The 24,498-nt window shown below is 41.6% G+C and overlaps 1 protein-coding gene across 3 annotated transcripts in view; it reads right to left on the reverse strand.

The window, feature by feature from the left end:
• Positions 1 to 364: 364 nt before the first annotated feature.
• LOC143024722 (uncharacterized) overlaps positions 365 to 24,498 on the reverse strand; it is a 41,051-nt gene continuing 16,917 nt past the window's right edge. The window contains exons 1-6 of one of the 3 annotated variants that reach the window (XM_076183797.1): positions 11,982 to 12,006; positions 11,499 to 11,576; positions 7,453 to 8,004; positions 6,956 to 7,180; positions 6,215 to 6,655; positions 365 to 2,064 (exon numbers count right to left, since the gene is read on the reverse strand). In XM_076183797.1, coding sequence (XP_076039912.1) covers positions 1,240 to 2,064; positions 6,215 to 6,655; positions 6,956 to 7,180; positions 7,453 to 8,004; positions 11,499 to 11,573 — 2,118 coding nt within the window. In that variant the 5' untranslated portion in view covers positions 11,574 to 11,576; positions 11,982 to 12,006 and the 3' untranslated portion in view covers positions 365 to 1,239. Of the gene's footprint in view, positions 2,065 to 6,214; positions 6,656 to 6,955; positions 7,181 to 7,452; positions 8,005 to 11,498; positions 11,577 to 11,869; positions 11,896 to 11,981; positions 12,007 to 24,498 lie in introns of those variants that run through there. The other 2 variants (XM_076183796.1, XM_076183795.1) reach the window with 2 other exon arrangements.

A 24,498-nucleotide genomic window follows, 5' to 3' on the forward strand; every position in this document is an offset into this window, starting at 1 on the left:
TCAGTTAAATACAGCCCTCAAAGCTTCTTGATGGTGCAAGCTTGAGTCACACTACATGCAAGATTGTACAGCACTTACCCTTGAGAAAATATATTGATATGTGGCCTTCCATACTAATGGGAAGAGTACCTTTCTAATTTAGTCACAGATATCATAACACTGGGCACATGAAGCTGCTTGAATGGTCCACATAGTTGCCAATTATTTAAAGGTGAGTTGCTAGAAACCTTTTAAATTTTATCCATACTTCCAGAATCCGTATTTGAAACAGTATGGCATTAAATCTAAGTGCAACTACACCAGTATGAATTTTTGATGAGATATGGCTAAAAGATGGTGCTTTGCAATTCATGTAATGGTGATGTTTGTGAATATTTGAGAGAGAGAGAGAGAGAGAGAGAGAGAGAGAGAGAGAGAGAGAGAGAGAGAGAGAGAGAATGAAGTGATGATGTATAAAATCTATCATGGAGATGAAATATGTATAGAAAGGTGACTGGACTTAAGACTTGCACTAAGTACTGTACAATAAAATGATGGCACATCTTTTACTCTTGTGTTATAGTCTTAATGTGGGAAGACTGGGAATGCATGAAATAAATGAATAAATAAAAATTAAACCATATCAAAACCACATTATAATATATACAAGAATTGTCATATAGCATAGATTCATAACAAGAAACTCGTTTAAGTGTCAAGTTGATAAAATGTCAATAAAATAAAATCTCTCAAAACAACAAATCTGATTCTCACTACCTTTGTTAACATATGCAAATAACATGGACAACAAAAATGGTGCAGTTCTTTGCCTACCAATTTATAAATTTCACACGGATAGCAAATCTGTTTAACATAACTCCTATGGTGAGAAATATAGTAACATATTTGTAAATCACAACTAATACCACAGTTGGACGAAAGAAAGAGTTGAGTAAACGAAACTATATATTTCGATTGCTAACTGCAATCCCCTTCTGAAGAAGATTGCAGTTAGCAATCAAAATATATAGTTTCGCTTACTCAACTTTCTTTTGTCCAACTGTGGTGTTAGTTGTAATAACTCCTATGCTTTTCTACCATAATCACTCCTCCCCGCTACATTTTAGCCAAAAGGCATGAGAACTACAGGCCAAAATAAACGCAATCATTCCCTGAATAGCAGATCTGCTGCTTCCATGTAAGCCATACTGGAACAGGCACTTTTTTAAAATGTTGTACACTTTTGAAACAGAACTAATACTATGATGTACTTATGTCTGTCACCACATTAATTTGTTCAGATTCACTTTTACAATTTACTAATTTGAGGGCTTTAGGCCCAAATTTGTACACAAAGTTACGTTCAGATACAGGACTCATTGCTCCTGTTCCATAGTGATACCGTAGACCTCTAGCAAAATTTTCATAAGATAAATTATCACCGGAATTTTTGCATGTTCGCCTGCCCCATCTCTGTGCTATAGATTCAGGCTGAATCAAACGGAAAATACCTGCCTCTTTGTTCTCCCATCTAATAAGCCATGGATTACACTCTGGATCTTGTAATAGCCGCAAGAGAAATTCCCATGACTTAGGGCCTCTTACTCTCTTCTTCCGGCTTGTGGGTATTTTTTCCAGCAGAGGATCTGTGTTAATGGAAACAGGAGAATGGTCACTTCCATTATCAGTATGACCATTTGTATCCCTGTCCCTATCTACATCCATGGGTGGGCTTTCACGTCTTTGAAGGTGCACAGAGAACCCTTCTCCTTGAGTATTAGGTACTATAGTTGGGGTATAATAAGTTGAGAAGACAGAATGCTGTGATGGAGGAGGTGGTGGAGGTGGTGGTGGTGGTGGGGGTGGTGGTTGCAATGAAGGTTGCAATGAAGCTGAGGTGGTAGGTGGTAGCACTGGCCGAGAAGTAGGTCCAACTGGGCTGCTGTGAAAGAGAGGTGGGCGATGGGATGGGACAGGCTGTACCAGCAAGTGACTCTTCAGTGTTCTAGGTGGAGTTGTAACAATTTGCTTATCTTTATTATGAGCATCATAATGATGTGGCTGCTTGCTGGATAGGAGCTCCCCCTGGAAGTAGATAAAAAAGTAACATAAGAAAGAAGAATGTGTAAATCCTAATACAGTACATGGTGTGAAATCAATCAATAAATCAGTCAAGCTGTTGCCCCACATGTCTCTTGTAGGAAACCCACAGCTCCTAGGTAACTGGTAACAGCTGCTGGATTGGCTGTGATTCATGGAAGGGAGTGGGTGGGGGATGGAGGAGGTGAGGGAGTATGAATGAATGATATTTTGATGCAGTCCGAAGGGATTTCTCCGTCTTCTCTTTTTCTACATAAGGGGATCCCTGCATCTCACCCACTGCCCCGATTCTGAAGCAATGCAACAAGACACGGTGCATCCACAGCAAGGCCACTTCACTTAATCGGCAACCCTCTCCTCTCCATCCCCTTATGCATAAAAAGAGAAGACAGAGAGAAATACCTTCAGGTGGCATCAAAACATCATTTACACATACTCCCTTACCCCATCCCTCATCACAGCACCATCCATACACAACCATTCTCCACTCACTCCTATCTCCTGTCTTCTCCCTTCCTCAACAGACATTCCCCTCTTTTCAAAGGCCCCTTCTACCACATCCATCTATCTCATCCTTGGGCACCCCCTCATGTTCACCACCTCTGCCTTCTTCACCTCTTTTACTAATCTTTCTTCACTCATTCTTTCCATGTGTCCAAACAATCCCAATACTCTTTCATCGACCCTATCTCCCAACTCCTTTTCCACCCCTGCTCTTCTCCTCACCTCCTCATTTTTCACTATCCAGCCTAGTATCCCTTATCATTCTCAGACATTTCCTCTCAAACACACTTAAACTCTTTCTTTCCTACCATCTTATGTTCCATATTTCTGCCTCATACAGTGCTGTTGGCCCAATCATTCCTTCATACAATCTTCTCTTAGCATCCATTCCCAAATGTCTATTTCTCATTTCATTTTGTAATGCCCCAAGGCAGTTACTTGCTTCTCTCAATCTACACTCTACCTCCACCTCTAGCCCTCCCTTTCCCACCACATTTGCCCCAAGTATCTACAGCTATCCACTTCCTCCAGTCTCTCTCACTTAATACACACTTCCAATTTGCTGCCATCCTCTCCCCTTGTACATCTCTTCACCTTACTTTTACTCACATTTATCTTCAACTTCCTTCTGTTGCAAATTTCCTAAACTCCATCACAAATTTCCTTAATGCCTCCTCTGATCCTGCTATAGGTGCAGTGTTGTCAGCAAACAACAACTGGCTTATCTCCCATTTTCTCCACTTTCTTTAACCATCCCCAATCCCCAGCCCATTACCCTTGCATTTACCTGTTGCACCACCCTATCCATGTATACACTGAATAGCTATGGCAACATGACACATCCCTGGTGAAGTCCCACCTTTACTTCAAACTACTCACTCTCTCCATTTCTAATTCTAACACAGGCTCACTACTCCCATAAAAACTCTTGATTATTCTTAACAGCATTCCTCCTATCCCATATATCCTCAATACCTTAGCAACACCCTAAAATACTCTGCCCATCTTCCTTTTATTGCCACCTCTTCCATTATCATCTCTCCATCTGCAATTTTTAATTTTTCTTCTCTACTTGATTCACCTCCCTTTCCTCTCTTAATTTCCTTACCAAACATCTTTTTATTACTTTCAAATTTTTCCATCATACTCTTCCCCATTTCACATCTGCTCTCCTTTATCTTATGCTTTACTTCTATTCTTTTTTTTGTACCTTTCATATGATTCTCTCGTCCTATTTTGCAACTAGTCTGTGACCGTTTCTTTCTGCAACATTCTTTGCTTCATCATCCCACTACTCAATACTCTTCGTCCTATTTCCTCCCATCCTCCTTGTTCCACACACCATCTTTGCATACCTTGTGACTCTCTCCTTGCAACATCCCTATTCCTCCTCCACTCCTAGTTCTACTCTATCCTTCACTCTCTCCCACTCTTCTATCAGCTTCTTATACTCCTCTTTTTCTTTCTCATTAAAGCAGTTTACTCTAAGCACCTCCATACCTTATGTCCTTTTCCTGTTTTTCCATCTACCCTCCACTATCAACTTACCTTCAACCAGAAATGATCTGATATTCCCCCCACTCTCTCCCCTAAGAACATGTACATCCAAAACTCTTCCTACTCTTCTCCTGGTTACCACTTTATAGTCCATTAAAAGCCTTGGAAGATAGGGTTGATGAAAGAGTATTAGGATGGTTTGGACACATGGAAAGAATGAGTGAAGAAAGACTAGTAAAAGAGGTATGGAAGGCAGATGTAGAGGGAGTGAACATGAGGGGACGTCCTAGGATGAGGTGGATGGATGGGGTGAAGGGGGCTTTGGGGAAGAGGGGAATGTCTGTTGAGGAAGGAAGGGAGAGGACGGAAGACAGAGGTGAGTGGAGAATGGTTGTATTTACCTAGTTGTGTTTACCTAGTTGTATTTTGCGGGAAGGGGAGCTATGCTCGTGTTGTCCCGCCTTTGTATCTTGCAGTGTCTAGTTTGTTTTTAAACTCATGAATGGTTTTTGCGCATACTATTTCATTGTCCAGTTTGTTCCAAGTGTCCAAAACTCTATGAGGAAAACTGTTTTTCTTCAGTTCTCTTCTATAGCTATGTTTTTTTTATTTTCTTTCCATGTCCTCTTGTGTTTCTTTTGTCCCAGTTAAGTAAGTTCTCACTATCGAGTACCTCTGTGCCTTTCATGATTCTGTAGATGGTCAATAGGTCACCTCTCTCTCTTCTTTGCTCCAGTGTCGGTAACTCCAGTTTAGCCAATCTCTCTTCGTATGATAGGTTTGCAAGTGCAGGTGCCATTTTTGTAGCTGCTCTTTGGATTCTTTCTATTTTCTTTATATTCTTTTTGGTACTGGGGGACCACAATGTCGCTGCATACTCTAATCTAGGCCTTATCAATGTAACCAATATTTTTTTCATCATGTCTTCGTCCAAGTATGTAAACGCCATGAACGCCATCTTAAGGTATATGGATGATGTTGTGACTGCATGAGGAGGAATGGGCGGGGGGGTGGGGGGTGGGGTAGTATGTGTGAGTAAATTTTGATGCAGCCCGAAGGGATTTCTCCCCGTCCTCTCCTTATATGCAAAGGGGGACGGAGAGGGGGGGTTGCCGATTAAATGAAGCGGCCTTGCTGTGGATGTACTGTGTCTTGCGACACTGCTTCTGACCCAGGGCGGTGGGCAGGGTGCAGGGATGACCCGTCATCCAGGAGGTGCTCAGATGAGAGGGAGGGTGGGAGGGGTGTGGAGTGTATTTAGGGATGAAATGGGTGGGAGTGTTTTTATGCCTTTCCCTTTTTGGCTACCTCCCTAGGAAGGGGGAAAAAGCCTTGGTATATGTATGTATGTATGTATGTACCACCCTTCCATCCATGACCCTCTCCCATGTGTGCTTATATTTGACTTTTTTCCTAAACACTGTGTTAGCTATCATCAACTCTAGACACATCTCCACCATCAACTCTCCACTATTATTTTTTCCTGGCACTCCACACTTCCCAACCACTCTGTCTATTGGTTTATCTCCTACCCTAGCATTGAGATCTCCCAATACCACTTCATTAACATTTCTTTCTAAACCCTCTATGCACTCATTTAAATCTATCCAAAAAGCCTCCCCTTCTTCTACACTCTTCTCACTACAAGGCCCATATGCATTTACAGACCCACATCTCCCTTCCCAGTTTTAGCTTCATCCACATGTTTACCTATCATATCACTTACTAATATAGCTACCACATCTCTCCCTTATCCTCTCTATATACTTGACACCCTCCCCACTACACTCCCGAACTCAAACTTACTCCTCCCTTTCAACTTATTTTTACTAAATGCCAAGACCTCCATCTTCTCACAAATGTACAGCCTATCTCTTCCCTTTTACTCTCATCTGCACCACACCCACACACATTAAAAGACCCAAACCTTACAGTTCTGGTTTGAAAACTCCTCCCAGACCCTCTTATGTATTTGGGTTTTTAGAAATGTCCCCTTTGGGAATACAGAGAGTAGGATGTCTAGTCCTATCCCTGGCCCAAATTTGTTGCTTTTTATGACTCAAGTGGAAACACTCCATGGTAGTATTCTTTCTCCCCTCCCACACATATAAATGAAATAAATATCAAGTCTCACCAAAAGATGTGGAATATTGGGAGTAGGAGGAGATGACGAGTCCCTAATCTTCTCAAGGGGGGGCATTTTCTTTATTGGTCGAGGAGCCATCAATTCCTCCTCCTTCCTTTTATGCCCTCGTAAGTCTTCTGGTACTGAGTCTGAGGCACTGTAGTTCAAGCTACCTTGAAGGGAACTTCGAAGTACTTCTGCATGAGAAGGTGTAGAACCTGGAGGACTGCATGAAGAACTTCGCCTGTTCTCCGAAGGTACTGGACTAATGGAAGGGTTACTGGAATTATGAAGTTGTGAAGAGGGCATTTCTGACACAGAAATCTGCTCAACCATTCGTGGTGAGTTTGGATTTGGAGTTTCTTGTGCATGGTGTTGTCTGTGGTGTGTAATATTGTCTGCTCCAGAATTAGTCAATTCTTGACTAACTACACATACAGAGTCTTCTTTCTGGAAAAAGATAATTTTACATTAACACACTTAACTATGTTCTTGAAATTAAAACTATGAAGAAAAACTGAACCACAATTCACCGAACAGTAGGTCAAACAATAATTACCAAATGCTTGTCTTATCAGTGCAAACTTAATGAAAATATGAATATTAAGATACTATATACTTATATCTGATACGGACAATAGATTTTCATAACATATTTCAGTTTACCATAGTGCAATAATTCAAAACCAAAAGCCTAATGATACCATAAATGCAGAGTAATAAAGATAATGACTGATTACAATAACTCACCTCTTTCCAAGAACCTCTGAGGTAGGCTGGATGTGAAGTAACAGGTGGTGGTGGTGGGCGTGAGTGAGCAGGAATATTACAAGGAATGCTTGAGGCTTGTGGTGGCGGGGAATTTTTTACTTCTACAAAATCTTTTCCTGCAACCAGTTTCTGATGACATCCAATGTCATAGAGGCCATCTTCATATCCAGGGTCCTCGACTTTGATGGCATCATCCGAGTCAATCTGCCAATAATTTGTTATTCAGTAATACTATTACATTTCTTCATGATTCCTTGTGCCATGTAATACAATCTGGAGTTAAGCAAACTCTCCTTTCATATTATTATATTCTACACATATCTATTAACTTTAAAATAACACACATGAAATATATTAGTTTTCTTTCCATTTACCATTAACACAAGTTCAGTAAAAAAAAAAAAATAATAATAATAATAAATAAATAAAATCATACATCCACAGAACTGGTGCCTTGCTACTACTTGTTAACTTACCAGTTGTTTGAATTGTGGAGATGAAGCTGTCTGGATAACACACTTCCTGCGAACACCTGACATGCTTCTAACCAACATTTTCTCTGTGGCATGTGCTGGGTCTTGTTTTTCTTGGTGTTCCTGTATGTTGGGTCGAATCACCAGGCACTGGGCTCTTTCTTGCACATGTTCGTTTGTCTCTTCCAATTTCCTTATTTTGTGAGGAGGTTTACTATCATTTCTAATGATGCGGTAAGGAGACACATTTGTTGGTTCATAAGATGTTCTTTCCTCATCAAAGTCATGGTAGGCAATGATGTGAATTTGGAGAGTTGCTGCTGTTTGCAGCAGACCATGAACTTGGTCTCGTTCCACTTCCACACTTCCACCATATATACATTCCAGAAGAGCTTCTACTTCTTGTTGCTGGATGCCAGCCAGAACAACAACAGGATGTTGACATGGTGTGGTGCGAAACATGTGCTCAAAATAGTCACTGCAGATGGAGAGGACTAATTTGTGCACAAGATACATTTTGCCTTCACATACGAGGGTTGCATCACAGCATTTTTCCTGTGAGGAGAGAGATGGCATGTTGATTATGCAACAATCGAAAATAATTTATTCTGCAGTATCATATTCATCCATAATAACCTACTCTCAATACCCTACAATACATCCATACAAAATCACATATCATAAAGTAAACACACTCTCAATACTCCCCCCCAGAATTAACCCAAGAAAACTTAAATTGCTAATTCAGCAAACTGAGTTGGAGTCTTACTCAGGACTGAATATTTCAGTATTGTTGCATTGTGGGTTGGCACTCCAACTCTGGTGGGCATGGAGTTGTGTGTGTGTATTTACCTAATTGTAGTATACAGGAAAGGAGCAACACTTGTTGGGTCCCATCTCATATTCTCTAGTTTTGAAATAAACTTAAACTCAAATTCATGTACAGTTCCATCTTAATCTATATCTTTGATTTCCAATTATCATATTTAGATTTGTACTCATGTATTGTTTGGGCTTGGGCTATTCCATAGTGTGTATTTACCTAGTTGTATTTTGCGGGAAGGGGAGCTATGCTCGTGTTGTCCCGCCATTGTATCTCTCAGTGTCTAGTTTGCTTTTAAACTCGTGAATGGTTTTTGCGCTTACTATTTCATTATCCAGTTTGTTCCAAGTGTCTAAAACTCTATGTGGAAAACTGTTTTTCTTCAGTTCTCTTCTATAGCTATGTTTTCTTAATTTCCTTCCATGTCCTCTTGTGTTTCTCTTGTCCCAGTTTAGTAATTCTTCTCTATCAAGTATCTCTGTGCCTTTCATGATTCTGTAGATGGTCAGTAGGTCTCCTCTCTCTCTTCTTTGCTCCAGTGTCGGTAGCTCCAGTTTAGCCAATCTCTCCTCGTATGATAGGTTTGCAAGTGCAGGTGCCATTTTTGTAGCTGCTTTTTGGATTCTTTCTATTTTCTTTATGTTCTTTTTGGTACTGGGGGACCACAATGTTGCCGCATACTCTAGTCTAGGCCTTATCAATGTAACCAATATTTTTTTTATCATGTCTTCGTCCAGGTAAGCAAAACCCACTTTTATTGATCTTAGCAAGTTGTAAGTCTCCCCGACAATTTTGTTAATCTATGCATCATAGGACAGGTCGTTTGTGATAATAACTACCAAGTCTTTTTCGGATCCTACTTTCTTTACTTCCTTGGTTCCAATTGTATATTTTCTTGATATTCTGTTTTTGCTTTTTCCAAACTCCATTATGCTACACTTCTTAGTATTAAAATCCACTTCCCATTTCTGACTCCAGTTCCATACCCTATTCAGATCTTCTTGCAGTGCTTCACAGTCCTTATCAGTTTCTACTTTCCTTAACAGTTTGGCGTCATCAGCAAAGAAGCTCATGTAACAGTTCATGCCCTCGTCCATATCATTCATATAGATAGCAAACATTATTGGAGCCAGTACAGATCCTTGCGGTACTCCACTGATCACCTCTTTCCAATCTGAATATTTTTCTCTGAGTACTACTCTCATCTTTCTTCCAGTCAGGAAGTCCTCCATCCATTTTAGTTGGTTCCCTCGTATTCCTCCTATGTGTTCCAGTTTTTTTTAGTAGTTTTCTGTGTGGTACTTTGTCAAATGCTTTTTGCAAGTCTAGGAATGCACAATCAGCCCATCCGTTTCTTGCACTATGTCTATTAGTCTTGAGTAGAAGCATATCAAGTTTGTGGTGCATGATCTACCTTGTCTGAACCCGAATTGTCTTGGGTTTAATATGTTGTTATCTTCCAGGTGTTTTACCCATCTATTCTTGATGATTTTCTCACAAATTTTGGCTATAGCGCTTGTTAGTGATACTGGTCTATAGTTGGTGGGTTCTTCCTTGTTTCCTCCTTTATATATTGGTACAATGTTAGCATTTTTCCAGTCATTAGGTATTTTTCCTTCCTTGAGTGAGCTATTTATTATGATGTGTATTTTGTCTGTTAGCTCTTCTTTGCATTCTTTTAGAATCCAATTTGCAATTCCATCCGGGCCATGTGATTTTCTGACGTCCAATTTTGATAGATGTTCTGATATTTCTTTTTGTGATGTTGTAAATTTACTCATGTGGGGAGAACGTTTGTTATTATCTACGTCCCAATTTTCTATTTTCTCTCTGGTGAAGACAGATTTAAAGTGGTTGTTCATGATTTCGGCCATCTCTAGTTCTTCTGTGTATTCTATGTTACCTTGGCATAGTTTCACTAGTTCCTGTTTGGTTTTAAGTTTACCATTTACATACCGGTAGAATAGCTTGGGCTGATCTTTGCATTTATCTATAATATCCTTCTCATGGTTCCTTTTCTCCTCTCTTCTCACATTAACATACTCATTTCTATAGTTTATATAAATTTGCCTTTTCCAAGCTTTGTCCCTTCTGTCTTTTGCCTCACTGCATCTTTTGTTGAACCAACATTTAATGTACTCTCTCTCTCGCTTTTGTCTTGGTACATGCCTGTTTACCCCTTCATTGTAATTATCCAACAGTATGTTCCATTTCTCTTCCACTGTTGTCTCTTCCATATAGAATTTTTCCCAGTTTGCATTCTGGAAGAACGTCTTTAGTTTTGCAAAGTCTGTTTTGTTGGTGTGTGTGTGTGTGTGTGTGTGTGTGTATTTACCTAGTTGTATTTTACGGGAAGGGGAGCTAATCTCGTGGTGTGTGTGTGTGTGTGTGTGATTAACCATGGTCTAGGATCACATGATGGACTTGTGATCGACAGCTCCCGGATGAGAGCTCAGAGCTCATATATGACCGATCTATGGGTAATGCTGTGACCTTACACGCACACAAACACCCAACTCACTGACCACGAGAGTTGGAGTAACGACTCGCAGCGCAGCGATACTGAAATTATTTCAGCCCTGGGCAGGATTCGAACCCAGACCGCTGTAGTAGCAGTTGCAAATGTTACCACTGCACCGTCGTGTGTGTGTGTGTATGTGAGTAGATGTACCATACGTGTAAGGTCACAACATTTCCCAATAGATCGCGCTATGTATGAGCTCTGAGCTCTCATCTGGGAGGGTAATAATTGTCAATCATGAATTCTAACACATAATCCAAGACTGTGGTGGATCACTCACACGCACTCAGGAGGGTTTTAGGTCATGAGAAAAAATTAAGAAAGACTACATGTATAAAGGACGTGAAGGATGTTTTCTATATAGATGCATAAGTACTTGAAATAGTTTAGAAGGTGATACAGCCAAGCTGGAACAATACCTGTCAAATCTAAGTATGATATTGGGAAAATACAGATAAAGAACAAGTTAATACTATACATGAATTTAGGGTAAATTGGAGAGTAAGGGCTGGGACCCCACGAGTGTTACTCTTTTCCTGCATACTACAGTTAGGTAGATATACACACAGACAGACACGACACACACACATACAGGTATAATAAATTGGAAAGTAGGAGACAGGACCTCAGAGCATTGCTCCTTTACTGTACGCTACAATTAGGTAGATACACACATGCACACACACTGCAAGAGAGAGGACCTACCTGCTGGCGGAATCTTGTGAGCATTGTGAAGAAAGAGCACGGGCTACTACACTTAATCTTGATATGACTTGCCATGGCCTGCAACAGAAAAGAATACATTAAATCAGGAGTTCATCTGTGATGGTTAGAATATATAAAGAATACACTGTACTGAATAGCGAAGTTTCTTCATGAAGATGTCATACAGTTCCCAGCTGGGCAGGGCACCCTCTCCATCCTCAATTTAGCAAATTGGTTTTCAAAGTATAATACAGGTCAATATGACTTTTCTTCCACAATAATGGAAACCCACGTATCTAACTCTCCTAATAAGCACGTTTGGCTGGGTGTTCGTTAAACGTCAGAAAATATGTATATGTGTGTGTGTTTACCTAGTTGTATTTTACGGGACGAGAGCTATGCTCGTACTGACCCGTTTTCGTATCTCTCCACATCTAGTTTGTTCTTAAAATCGCGCGCGCGCGCGCGTGTGTGTGTATTTACCTAGTAGTATTATACGGGAAGGGGAGCTATGCTCGTAGTGACCGTTTTTGTATCTCGCAAAATCAAATTTGTTCTTAAATTCTTGTATTGTGTTTGCACACACTATTTCCTCATCTAATTTGTTCCATATACTGTATCTATCACTCTGTGTGGGAAGCTGTTCTTTTTCAGGTCTCTTCTGTAGTTATCCTTTTTGAGTTTCATTGCATGTCCTCTTGTTTTTCCTGTGTGTATGTGTGTGTATTCACTTGGTCTTTTGGATCACGTGTTCGACTCGTGATCGACAGCTATTTCCCTCCTGGAAGAGAGCTTAGAGTGTGTGTGTGTGACGCGCGCAACTTTCATCACAAAACTAGAATACTGTTGTCAATACAAAATTATGTGGGACGGCATATTATCACTTGGAACTTTAAGATGTGCAAGATTTTGAGAAGCTGGCACATTGGCCTGAAAACTGGTAGAAAATAAATCGATCAGCACTGGCCGATCGCACTCGGACACGAATGCCTGGAGGTGGGTGGGAATACGTAAGTGGTAAAGGCATGCCTAGAAATTTCGGAAAACGGACCACGAAGAAAAATATAATAAATTAATAATGATAATAATAACGATGGCATATTAATAATAATAATTAATAAATGAATAAAAATAGCTCAGAGGGAACAACCTCAGACGCCAGCAGTACTGACTAAAGACACAAGGTCCGGCCCATATCAATACAAAAGTTAAGAAGCTACTAGTTAGAAAAATAAACTTTAATGCCTAGAACATTAAGCTGAAGATATTAACTCAATTATAAATGGAGTAGTTTTCAACATTCTACAACAAACGACAAAAATAAATAAATAAATAAATAAATAAATAAACGAAAGCTGTTCTTCAATTTTTTTCTTTATGTTCCCTTGTGGATTGTGAGTTTGTTTTGCTTATGTCCAAACCCGGTTATGGTCAACCAATGACAAATTCTGGACCCTTTAAGATTAAAAACAAATGCGCCCTGTTAATGTAACGAGTTTTTGCCGACATTTACACATTTGTCATAACTAACGAGCATTACAAAAATTCACAACAAAATTAGTAAAGTAGCAACTGTTAGAAAAAACTCGTTAATGTTAACGAGCTTGAGTTTCCCACGAGGGTTCTCAAACCTTAATGAGTAACACTGACGTGACTTCAAAATTCCGTGCTTAACCAACAAACTATATCACAGGTACAATATCAGTCAATTTTTTGGAATATATGATAAACTAATCCGATATATATATATATATATATATATATATATATATATATATATATATATATATATATATATATATATGAATCACCGCAAATTCGATGAATGAAGCGTATGACGTCATGACGCCCTTCCAAACGCATTGTTTTCCGCCCATGTGAGAATGTGTATGTAAAGCTTTGGGACTATACAGCCGGACTGAGGTGCTATGCGTAAGAGTTTTCACGCTGGTTGAGTGCTACCATTAGGCTACAATTGCTAGTATAGGCTTTACCAACTACAGGAATATCCAAACTTATGAATTGGAAGTGAGGTACTTCACTTTCTTCCTAACCTAGTCATATAGATATGTCTCCACGTTGCGAAGCCAGATCTCTGAGTATGTACTAAACATGAATATATATTTATAAATAAATATATATATATACATATATATATATATATATATATATATATACATATATATATATATATATATATATATATATATATATATATAATGATGCACAAACACCTGCAATAATTATTCTAAGGATTATAATTTTTTCAAGTAGAATTTTTTTCTGTAGAAATCTTAAGAAAAAAATATACATTGGGCTTCCACTGTTCTCCAAAATTGTCAGTTTCTCAAAACTTGATTAATGAATTCGTTCCTTGATATCAGTTCTCAAATTGATCAAATTCGTTCGAAGGAGTAAGTCACTGTTCCTCTGGTTTCTGAGCACAAGACATAGAATTTTGTACATTTATACTATTTTTATGATGTCTGGTCTCCCCCATAGGGTAATAAATTCCCAGAAAACTTGATGTCTCTGTCCACAAGTGGGCCACTGCATGAGCCAAAATATAGCCTTTTTTCCCAGCTCCTTTACTTGACTTCAAATCTCTTCTCTCTCTCTGTTTGAGGGTCTTGCATCCGTCCGGACCTCAACCTTGCGAAAGTCCGGAACAGTTACAAAATAAACTCAAGAAATGGCGTCCGAGTTATGTCATCGTTGGAAGTGACGATACCCAGAGATCGGGAAGGGAGAGCACCCCTCGACCCTAGTCCCTAGACAGCAAACCCAGTGTGGTTGTCTACTTGTCATCTTCATTATCGGATTAAGTTAGGTTGACTGGTTGGAAGGATTAGGTGAGGAGGGGGGAGGACGAACAGGTGGTCTATTCCACTACTATCTCTTGTGCTCGTGTGTCCTTAGTAGCTGCTGTTGTGTAGGGCTTCGCTGTCCTTGGTCGTGGAGTCTGGGAGTGGGCTGTCCTTGTCTAGAGTGCTCTCCATCTGAGCAGGTCAAGCAGCTGGTGCTAGAACTGGCTGTGCAGTTTCTTAGGTATTCTGGTTGCTCTCCGTTTGCGCCGAACGAGTGGCCGGGGGCTCGGATGGTTGTGCAGGTTTTTGTGTCCAGGGGTCGACGGAGGTAACCTGCGGGAGCTCCTTTCTACGGGGCAGTCTTGCACCATCCCTTCTGTTTTCTTGATGGGACGAATCGCCTTGAGAAGGAGAGCTGGAGGATGGAGTGGCTTCGTAATTCTGTCCAGGAAATTACCCACAACTGCACTCGTCAATTCTGCTGCAAAGGGGAAGTGACAGCCCAAGAAATTTACTACTGATGCATCAACAAACAAATGCATTAGTTCTAGTAAGAGTTCTCTGGCGAGCAGTTGAAGGAGGGGCGGGAGGCTGCCGGTTCGAGCGCATGGGGAGGAAACTTGGAACTCGCCCCATGTCATGGTACTGTGCCCCGTAGCTCCGCCAGCACTAGCTCGACGCCATCCTGTCTCGACCTGAGTACCGGGTGGCATTACCCTGTCGAGGGGGGAACTCCACGGGGTACCCCTCGAAGGATTCTTTACCAGCTCCTCCGATGGAAGAAGATGAATGCCACAGTTTCCCCCCACTGAGGGGTTTACTTGTTGGTTTCTGTGAGCATCTTGGACAGATCTGAAACGTGATTTTGGCATTCCTTGTTTGAAAATTCTCTTGTCATCACCACCTCGCCCGAGGCGGGGTGGGGGCTGGGGATCATGACTGTTCTGTGGATGGCTGTTGGATTTGAGGTCAAACCTGGAGTCGCGGCCACCGTGGCAGAAGGGAGTTACGTGGAGAAGGCGTGGGGGGTTTCCCTGAGAGACTTTCTGCGGGGGCAAAATCATCAAGGGGAAAGTAGGATGCACATGAGGCAGCTGAGCCTGTAGGGGGTGGGGGTGGGTGGCCGGTCTCCTGGGGGCCCGTTGGGGTGGGGTGTTCAACGCATTCGTTAACGAAGAGTAAGATCCCAGGTAACTTTGGCTAAGGCGATTTTTTTTTTCCACGAGCTTCCTCCTCCTCTTCCACGTTTCTTCCCGGTGTATACGCCCGATAACGTTTTATTTCGTGATCACTGGTGTCTCAAACCATAAATGCGTGGAACTGCAATCTTACATACAAGTACATGTGGGGAGAAGGAACTTCTACTCTTGGTACGGGAAAGTGGGGTAGCGGTACGGAGATGTAAACACCAGGCCTCATGAAACGTCCAGGATCAGTATTGTTGAATAAAAATGCGTCAATACGTCAAAAATGTGTTATTTAACAGTACAACCACAATGGAAATAAGCGTAGATGCTTTTTGTGTTATCCTCGGCAATTTGCAATTATTATTCCGAACTATGTGTTCTTGTCATTATTTGCACTTCATGTACATTGATTCATTGCCAAATAAAGTCTATCTATCTATCTACATGGGATCCTAAACCTATAATACAACTGGCAGAGCAGAGTGGAAACGCACTCATTAAGGTTGATAAAAGAAACACATGTACTTAACATAAGAGAATGTTAACAACGACGTTGGCATTGTTCAGCTTGTACTTATACATTTCCTTTTCTAATAACCCGTTTTGGGAAAGGCGTAAGGTTGTTCATTAGAAATCCGAAAGACATTTTGAACGCAAGGTAGTGGGTATAATTACATAACGGTCACGCAACTGGGTGAGGTCATGTAACAAAAGATATGATCCCCAAATGTGTGTACCCAAAAGTATCAAATGTTAGTTGGATCACAAATTATATTTTTCCCGGTTGATGTGGTTTCGGCTACTGCTTTGTAGTGTTCTTAGGGGGATGAGTTGAGTGTTCACATACGGGTTCTCCCAGCCACAGACTGATTTTTGGTTGTTAGTTGGAACAATGAAGTTATTGTTAGTGGGAGAAAATATTGCTGTTTCACTTTCGGCATCAACTCTCGGGCGGTGATAACCGAACCCGGGGCCACTACTTGGAGGTGGTGATGCAGCAATGTTTTTCCTTCACGACCTCTATCGATTCCCGTTAACACTGCCTCTCTCTTCTTGGGCAGGAGACAAGATGGAGAAGCATGCAAGACCCTGGAAAGAGTCCCTTTCCCTACGAAGTGATCGGAGAAGGAGTTCGATGGGTCACAATGATTTTATTTCTGCACCTCAAACCGGCGTTTGTGCGACCACACCAAGCCCTACTATAGTCAGCGCAAGGAGAAATGACCGATAAGGCGGGGCTAGGAGATTTCCCGGTGTTGCCACACATGGGCATCCATGGCGAGAACGTGCGTGTGGATGCAATGTTTTCTGAATGCAGTGTGAGGGGGGCGGGGCCAGAGATTAGATGTAGCGGCAACGTCGCTCTCTCTTTTCCATATGCCATGTCTACACTCGAAGAAACGAAACCTTTGTATTGAAAACATTGCTTTGATTTTTACCTCAGTGGTGGTGTGTGACAAAAATTATAATATAATCATATGTGGCAACATTATAAAATCATAAAATAGAATGATAAAATAAAATAAAATTATGAAATAATTAGATGTGGCACCACAGGGGAACTCCCAGTGCTCCGCCCTAACGGCCAGTTCTCAGTGCAACGGGTATAATCGTCCCACTCACTCTAATTTACTGTGATCTCTACATGAACGACTTACGAAGCTTCATTTTTTTTCCTGGGCTGCAATATGGGCAGCATGTCCTTGATAAATTATAATATTTGTCTTTCTTTCCTTCCATTAGGTGGCTCTGAAATTCACTTCAATTATGGAGTTTTATGACACTTTCCCCTACACCTGTAGCTGAATTAGATTTCGTTATTTTTCCATTGTAGATAGGGCCTCTGCAAGAATATTTTTCTTTTACACAAACACGTTGTTCTCTGCAGAAAGTCAATTGCAGATGCAGACTTCTCGTCAACATTTCCAAGGGTTTGTACAAACAGCAAACGAAAAATTACGATAAACTGTGGACACGATATAGAGAAAATGACAAAACGCTTCACGAATCAAAAAAATACGTTGTGGAGATGGTGTGGATAGCTGCAAACAAGGACACGACCACGCGCATCTGCCGTCACTCTTCTACTTATACCGAGAATACTGACCATTACGAGGACGCTTCCAACTGCCGTGACGAAGCTGCAGTTTGAATAATGGTCTGCATTCAACGCATGACTCCGCAACCCTCCGTGCGTGGCTCGTCAGCAACTAGCTCATCCCACTATCGGGTGGCGTTGCCAACAAAACTTATATTTTCGGCGGTCGACTGCGCACATCTCGTGGTAATGAATATTGCATGCACGATTTTATTCGTCTAAGGACAAAACTCATGGCTGCTCGACGTCTTGATTCCTTCTATGGACCCAGGAAAGGTCAGCATATCAACGGAACATCGCCTGACATCTATTGCATCAAACTAAAACCGGTACGAGCGCGGCTACACAGATTCACATGAACAAAGCGTCTCACAAGTCGACGGATCTTAGACCGAGTTCAAAAGTGTAAAATTCTATTTCGACACAACTGAATGATACAAATTCGAAAGGGAAATCACATTTGCTTACTTAAATGCATATCGTGTATGAGCTTTTCATTTAATCTTATTCTATTCGTATTTTTCTGCCAATTTTCCTTTGTTATAGCCTCGGGGTAAACTCAGCAATAGATCCGCCAACTACGGTTGCCTTGGAACGCTTTATTTATGCGCATTGATGTTACATTTGTGCGCAAACTATATTGTGCGCGTACTGAAGGACACCCTTTGACCTAACTTGGATATACACAATTTTCCGACAAATAATTATATTTCTAAGCTGTAGGAGTTCAAACATCACGTTAATCTAATAATTTTAACGGAAATGCACAGTAAGCGAAATTTTCCTAAGGAAAATCCGATGAGTGCGTCAGTGCGCCTGCACACGTCATGCCCCGACCCTTGTGGAACGGGTACGAGGAAAAGCGACGGCGAAAATGTAGGCCACGGGCCCCTTGCCTACATGCTCCTGCTGCTTCCAAACCAGTTCCACAGCCTTCATCGAAGACAGCCTACACCGCCCAGCCAAGTTAATCTAAAGTAGGATATTATCGTCTCTAGCCAGTTCCAGTTTACGAGAAGAAAGTCTATTCAAGAATGAAAACGTCGAAGTTATACCCGTAAACAGCCCGCTTATACACTCGCGATTACAAATTCGATCCAAATTCACAAACGACGCTGGGATCATAGAACAGTCGTCCACTTTTAAATACATAAACAACAATCGTCAACTCTGAAATACATAAAAATTTGGCTCCAATTTCTGAATACACAAAAAAGTTAGTCAAGATGGTGAGGTAAAGAGGCAATGACCACGCTTCCAGCTACACCTGTTACACCTTACAACTCATCTGTCTTCTTTACTACGTGGAAAAGCAATCCCAATCCCATTAATAGCCCATCATCAAGGTTGCATACCATGAACCACTGCGTAATATTCTATAGATATCTAGTAAGACACAACGGCGAACTGTTTTGAAAAATGACCCTGGCTTCAAGCCGGCGCGCTGAGCATGCATGGTAGACCATGGCCACGAACCTGCACAGGAAGGCCTGGATTTTGTTTTAAGAAAGATGGGCACATACTTAAGGCCTCAGTGGAAGAGAGGTCCCACAATCTTTTCCAGTGTTGGATACTGGACTATGGCGGTGCAAATGGTGCAGCTGAACCAGGACCCCCCCCCCCATAAAAATCCCAATATAAAATAAAATAAAAATTGGGCACCGTGCTGTTTTCTGTGCAAAGCTTTGTCTTTTCCCCGTTCAGATCCAAGCCTTAGTCAAGTCTTAACTCTCATCTCTGAATAATGTCATGAGGATAAAATGACTTTTAATCCTCGATGCAGACTGGGCTGGTAGCCTACATGGATCCACTCACTTGGGGGAGAGCGGGAGTTGGGGGGAGGGGGATTCTCCACATGTTGCGTAATGAATAATAACCCGACTAACACATTTATCTATCTTTTTTTAATTACTGGACTTGTTAGTTGTTAATTATATTTTTTACAAGAAATAATAGGGTGTGGATGAAACGACCACTTACAAAACGGGTGTGGTGTTAATTCTGGCCGGAATGTATAGGGTTAATTAAAATAGCTTAACGGTAGATACCACGTATGGATAAATATCTATGCACGTATTCACCTTGGTCCTTGGATCACGTGTTGGACTCGTGATCGACAGCTATTTCCCACCCAGACGAGAGCTCAGAGCTCGTGGGTCCGATCTATGGGTAATGCCATGACCTTTCACACACACACACACACCCAACTCCCCGCCCACGAGAGTCAGAGTAACGACTCGAAGCGCAGCGGTACCGAAATAATTTCGGCCCTGGGCAGGATTCGAACCTAGAACTGCGCGCCTTTATCGTGGCAATTCAGTGCTCTACCAACTGCGCCACCGAGTCGTGTACGTGCGAGCATGAGTCGTGTGCGTGCGTGCATGAGTGAATGTGAATGTGTGAGTGAGTGAGTGAGTGTTTGTGTTTGTGTGTGTGTGTTTGTATGTGTGTGTGTGTGTTTGTATGAGTGTGTGTGTGTGTGTGTATGTTTACCTAGTTGTATTATACGGGAAGGGAGCTATGCTCGTCTTTGTATCTTTCAGCATCAAGCTTTTTCTTAAAACCTTGAACTGTGTGTGTGTGTGTGTGAGCGCGCGAGCACATCATAAACTTTGTAAATGCGCGATTCGACTGCAATTCCCCACCACTCCAGATTCACTGGCGATAAACCTGGGAGGGTAGAAGCCGCAATGTCAACATGGGAACAGCCTCCAACAGGGATGGACAGGGGCAAGGGGTAGATGACAATTACGGTGAAGCATCCCCGGAAATCCCTTTTACTAAGCAGGTCATGACCATCGCAGGCTCTCGTAAAAAATGCAGAGCCGAAACAACATTTTGCCAACTTTGGGGTTGTCGAACTTGGTACCCTTGGCTACGTCGCTCAGTCGGTTGGGGTGCGATCATATGCACTCCCCGACGCAAGGCTCGGTCAAGGACACCCTTGGCACGCACGTACGCGCGCGCGCACACACACACACACTCACAAAAAAAAAAAGGGGGGGGGGGGCATAAGTTATCCTGCCAAATACCTACAGACACATTAGGTTTCATTTTTTTTTTTGGGGGGGGGGTGTTGGAGAAAGGGTAGGTAATGCTCCTAACATTTTTAAAGAAACCTCACCAAATTGGTCCAACAACCGAGGTAAAATATATATATGGTGACAAAATAATAATGAAAATTGGTTTACGATATGTTGATTTGAATTTTGCGCATGTAGATGTTTGGTAAGAATTTCTCTCGTGCATCTATATTGTATATTTCAAATAAATTATATCATAATCAGAAGACCCTGCAGACGGCTGGACGTAGCAGAGACGCAGCATCCGTGGACGGCATGTAAATCATTGGGAACTGCTGCAATATGACCAGAAATAGCTATTTATGAATCCCACCCTCTGCCATACCGCATTCAAAAACCAATCCCACAGTTTCGCTGCGATACATTCACCATCCCAAACGACAATAAAAAACCGAAGTACGGAAACAAATCCACCCACTCCTCGATGAACTACCTCTATTACACATGAACGGAAGCTTGCCCCGAGGTGCACATACAGAGTGAACCTTCCGGGTAGCGAACAAGTCTAAGACAGTGTAGCTGTCGCACACATACACAAACACACATACCCGGACCTGCCTTCTAACCCCCCCCCCCTCCCCATCCACCCTAAACCCGGAACTTCTCGAGTCGGTCTGGTCCTCACTCTTCTACCTTCTTCTCGCCGTCTACTCAAACCTCCTCCTCCTCCTCCTCCTCCTCTCCATGCAAGTCACATTTTTCGCCTCTTTGAAGTTTCCTTATTATCACGACACTTTCCCCCATCATATTTCCTTTCCCCACCGCTTTCCACTTCAGAGCTTATTCGCAATGCTGACCTATGACTTATTTGGATTAAGTGAACCTTCCCAATGCGCAGCTAAATGGTAAAAACGTTACTACTATTGTGTCTCAACCAGCATCGTCTTATCTAACCCACCCATGTAAGTCACCTTCACGAGATTCTTCCTGTCAATTACAGTTCATTGGAGAATTTACAGTAGACGATAACTAATCCCACCATCGCCACGAGGTCTTACAGTAATGTCATTGATGAAGATGATAAAGATAGTGGTGGTGAGTGGTGGTGTTGGTGGTGATGATGATGACGACGACGCAAGATTTTGTGATGGCGATGGGGCATTTCTGATTGGTGATTGTAACGGTGGTAGAAATAAGGCAGAAAAAAGGGAGGGAGGGAACACGGAAATAGAAGAAACTGTATAGATATTATGGTGCAGAAAAATACGATGGGGAAACAAGGAGGAGGATGGTTAGTGCAACGGTGACGGGTGTGGTCGAGACTGAGGTAAAATGTATGTGTTATCGTGTTTGCGATGAAAGGTAGCAGTAGTGTTGGAGAAGGTAGAAGAGTAAAAGTCGAAGAATTTATAATGTCAACAAAGACGACTGAGCTGAAGGGTGGCTAGTGTTTCCATATGCACAGCGGCATTACGATTCAAATAAAACGGATATTTTTTAACGGAAATATCGCACGACTGACCGTTGAAAGGGAGGCATTGTACATTTCATCCCCGATAGTTATAGACACATGGTATGGTTGATAACACGGAATTGCTTGAATAAATAAACAAATAAAACGAGAGGAATCGTTACCATTCAGACAGGATATGAAGAAATGTAGTTCGGCATTTCGTGTTAACTGAAATATACAATTATATAAGAGCAGAAAATACCTTGTGCAATACATGCTAATGGGACAGCATAAAAATAATAACAATACTGTTTTCTCCCTTTTCGTATTCTTTGCTGCGGATTTCCAAAATCTGCCGCTTTGTTAACACATTCTCGGAATTGACACTCCCTTTTTACCTGAGCTCCACAACGTATTATACAGCGAGAGCTACGTATCACAACATTGCCATGGTTCAGCCAAATAAATCCCATGTTTCGATCCCCAGTACACTTTGCCTACAGGGATGTCAAACTCAATTTTTTTCGAGGACCATCAAAGGTTTGCTGGCAATTACATGAAATAAAATCACTCTCATATGAGTAAGAGGTACATGTTGTTTTGCCTAGTCTTAACAGTTTAATATTCTCCTCAACTGTATTCATTATTGGGTAGAAAAATCTATTACCACCTCTCAGGGCACTTAGGATCATTCCTTGGGCTACGAGTTTGACACCCTTGGCTTACAGAATTGTGCTAAACGTAGACACACTGTACGTGTACAAAAGATATGTGTTACCATGACTAATCCGCCTAAAATGGTCGAGTGTTATCCCATCCGACCTTTGCTCTAAGTGTGATCAACGAACTTACCCTGTTATCCTACACCGGATGAGAAAACGCCGTTTCCCTCGCAGACTTTGGTGAATGTAACCAAACGTAAGCCGCAGTCCTACTGTATGTGATCTTCATCGCATTCACCCAAACCAATTCATTTGTACATTACCATTTTAGTAAGCTATGCAGTAAACAAAATTCAATGTACAATTGGCCTGAAAAAATTTATTGGTAAATACTTTTATGAGTACACTGTATGCTTATGAAACGGTGTTCATGGTAAGTCTTCACCCACACAATAATTTTTGTTACGTGGAGTGTTTGTTGCAGAATGTATAAGAAAACGTTTACACAAAGTTAACCCTATGGAACACTACATCAAATAATCAAGCAATAAAAATTGTATTTACATGCCATAACCCTGAGGGTGTTTTAAGACTGTCCACGACTGCACGAATTAAACACGAATTCTGTGAAAAATTTGACAACCATCGAAAGCGGATACGGGCATGCGAGATCACGTAACAGCAGTCGTGCGTCACAATGCGGTGACGTAATACGAAGCGTCTGGCAGCGAAGGTCGGGCAGTGACAAATACTGGGATTTTTTCTTTCTCCCGGGAGGTCAGAACTCTTGACGTATATGTATATGAAGTCATCATTGCGTAACACAAAATGTAGCATTGCTCCTGCCACAAAATATATGACCGACTCTGCCAAAGATCATGTTTTTAACGATAGAAGTCTGCAAGCGGGTGTAAATATCGGAATGTTATGACGTCATAGAGTCCAATAAGGCCACGGCGTCGATTACGTTTAGCTCTGCATCACTCAACGTCAGTGATGCCAGCTATCTGAACAGATAACAATTCAACATTAGTTTCTTTTTTGAATGACTGCCGACTACACAGCCGTTGAAGTATTCTACCCATTCCTCTAAGTATATGAAAGACGTCCACATATACATTGTAAGTTTTACCCTAATGCAATAATCAAACTACATTGAAATAAGCCAAATCTGGCATTTATGCTAGGTAGCATGCTACACATTGGGATAAAATAGCTAATCAGCCAAGTGCTTCTGAGAATTTCCTTGCCTCTGAAACGGGATATGATAATCATAATCACAATCGAAGACCGGTCCCACGAGTTCCCGTTTAAAAAAAATTAAGTTAATGCATAACTAAAATGACATACTATCATAACACGGACCGTGTTTCAGTCCTATTCCAATGACATCTTTCTTCAAGAAAACAACATATTATTTTATTCACTGCAGATTAATTCCGAGAAGTGCGTGAAAATGTGAAACCACGCACTTTCTTGGGTTGGATGGGAACTTATCCGAAGCCTTTGCTAGCGGGCTTGGAGCGCGCACGCGACTCGAGCTAGCCGCCGATCTAGACACAGCCAACCAGTCAGTCAGGGTAGGCAAAACTCTAAAGGTGAGTTCGGGCATAAAGTCCCCGAGTCGACTAAATATGGCCGACGTGGGTCAATGCCAACACGACCACTTGTCTTGGTAGCAATGCCTGGGCACAACTGTGGCCATCTCCAGTGAGGGCAGATAATGATTGGGTGTAACAATAAAATATGAGTAATGATGACAAGGCAGAG

Source organism: Oratosquilla oratoria, chromosome 4 (assembly GCF_046742065.1).
Source record: "Oratosquilla oratoria isolate Oo_2021 chromosome 4, ASM4674206v1, whole genome shotgun sequence".
NCBI classification, from domain to species: Eukaryota; Metazoa; Arthropoda; class Malacostraca; order Stomatopoda; family Squillidae; genus Oratosquilla; species Oratosquilla oratoria.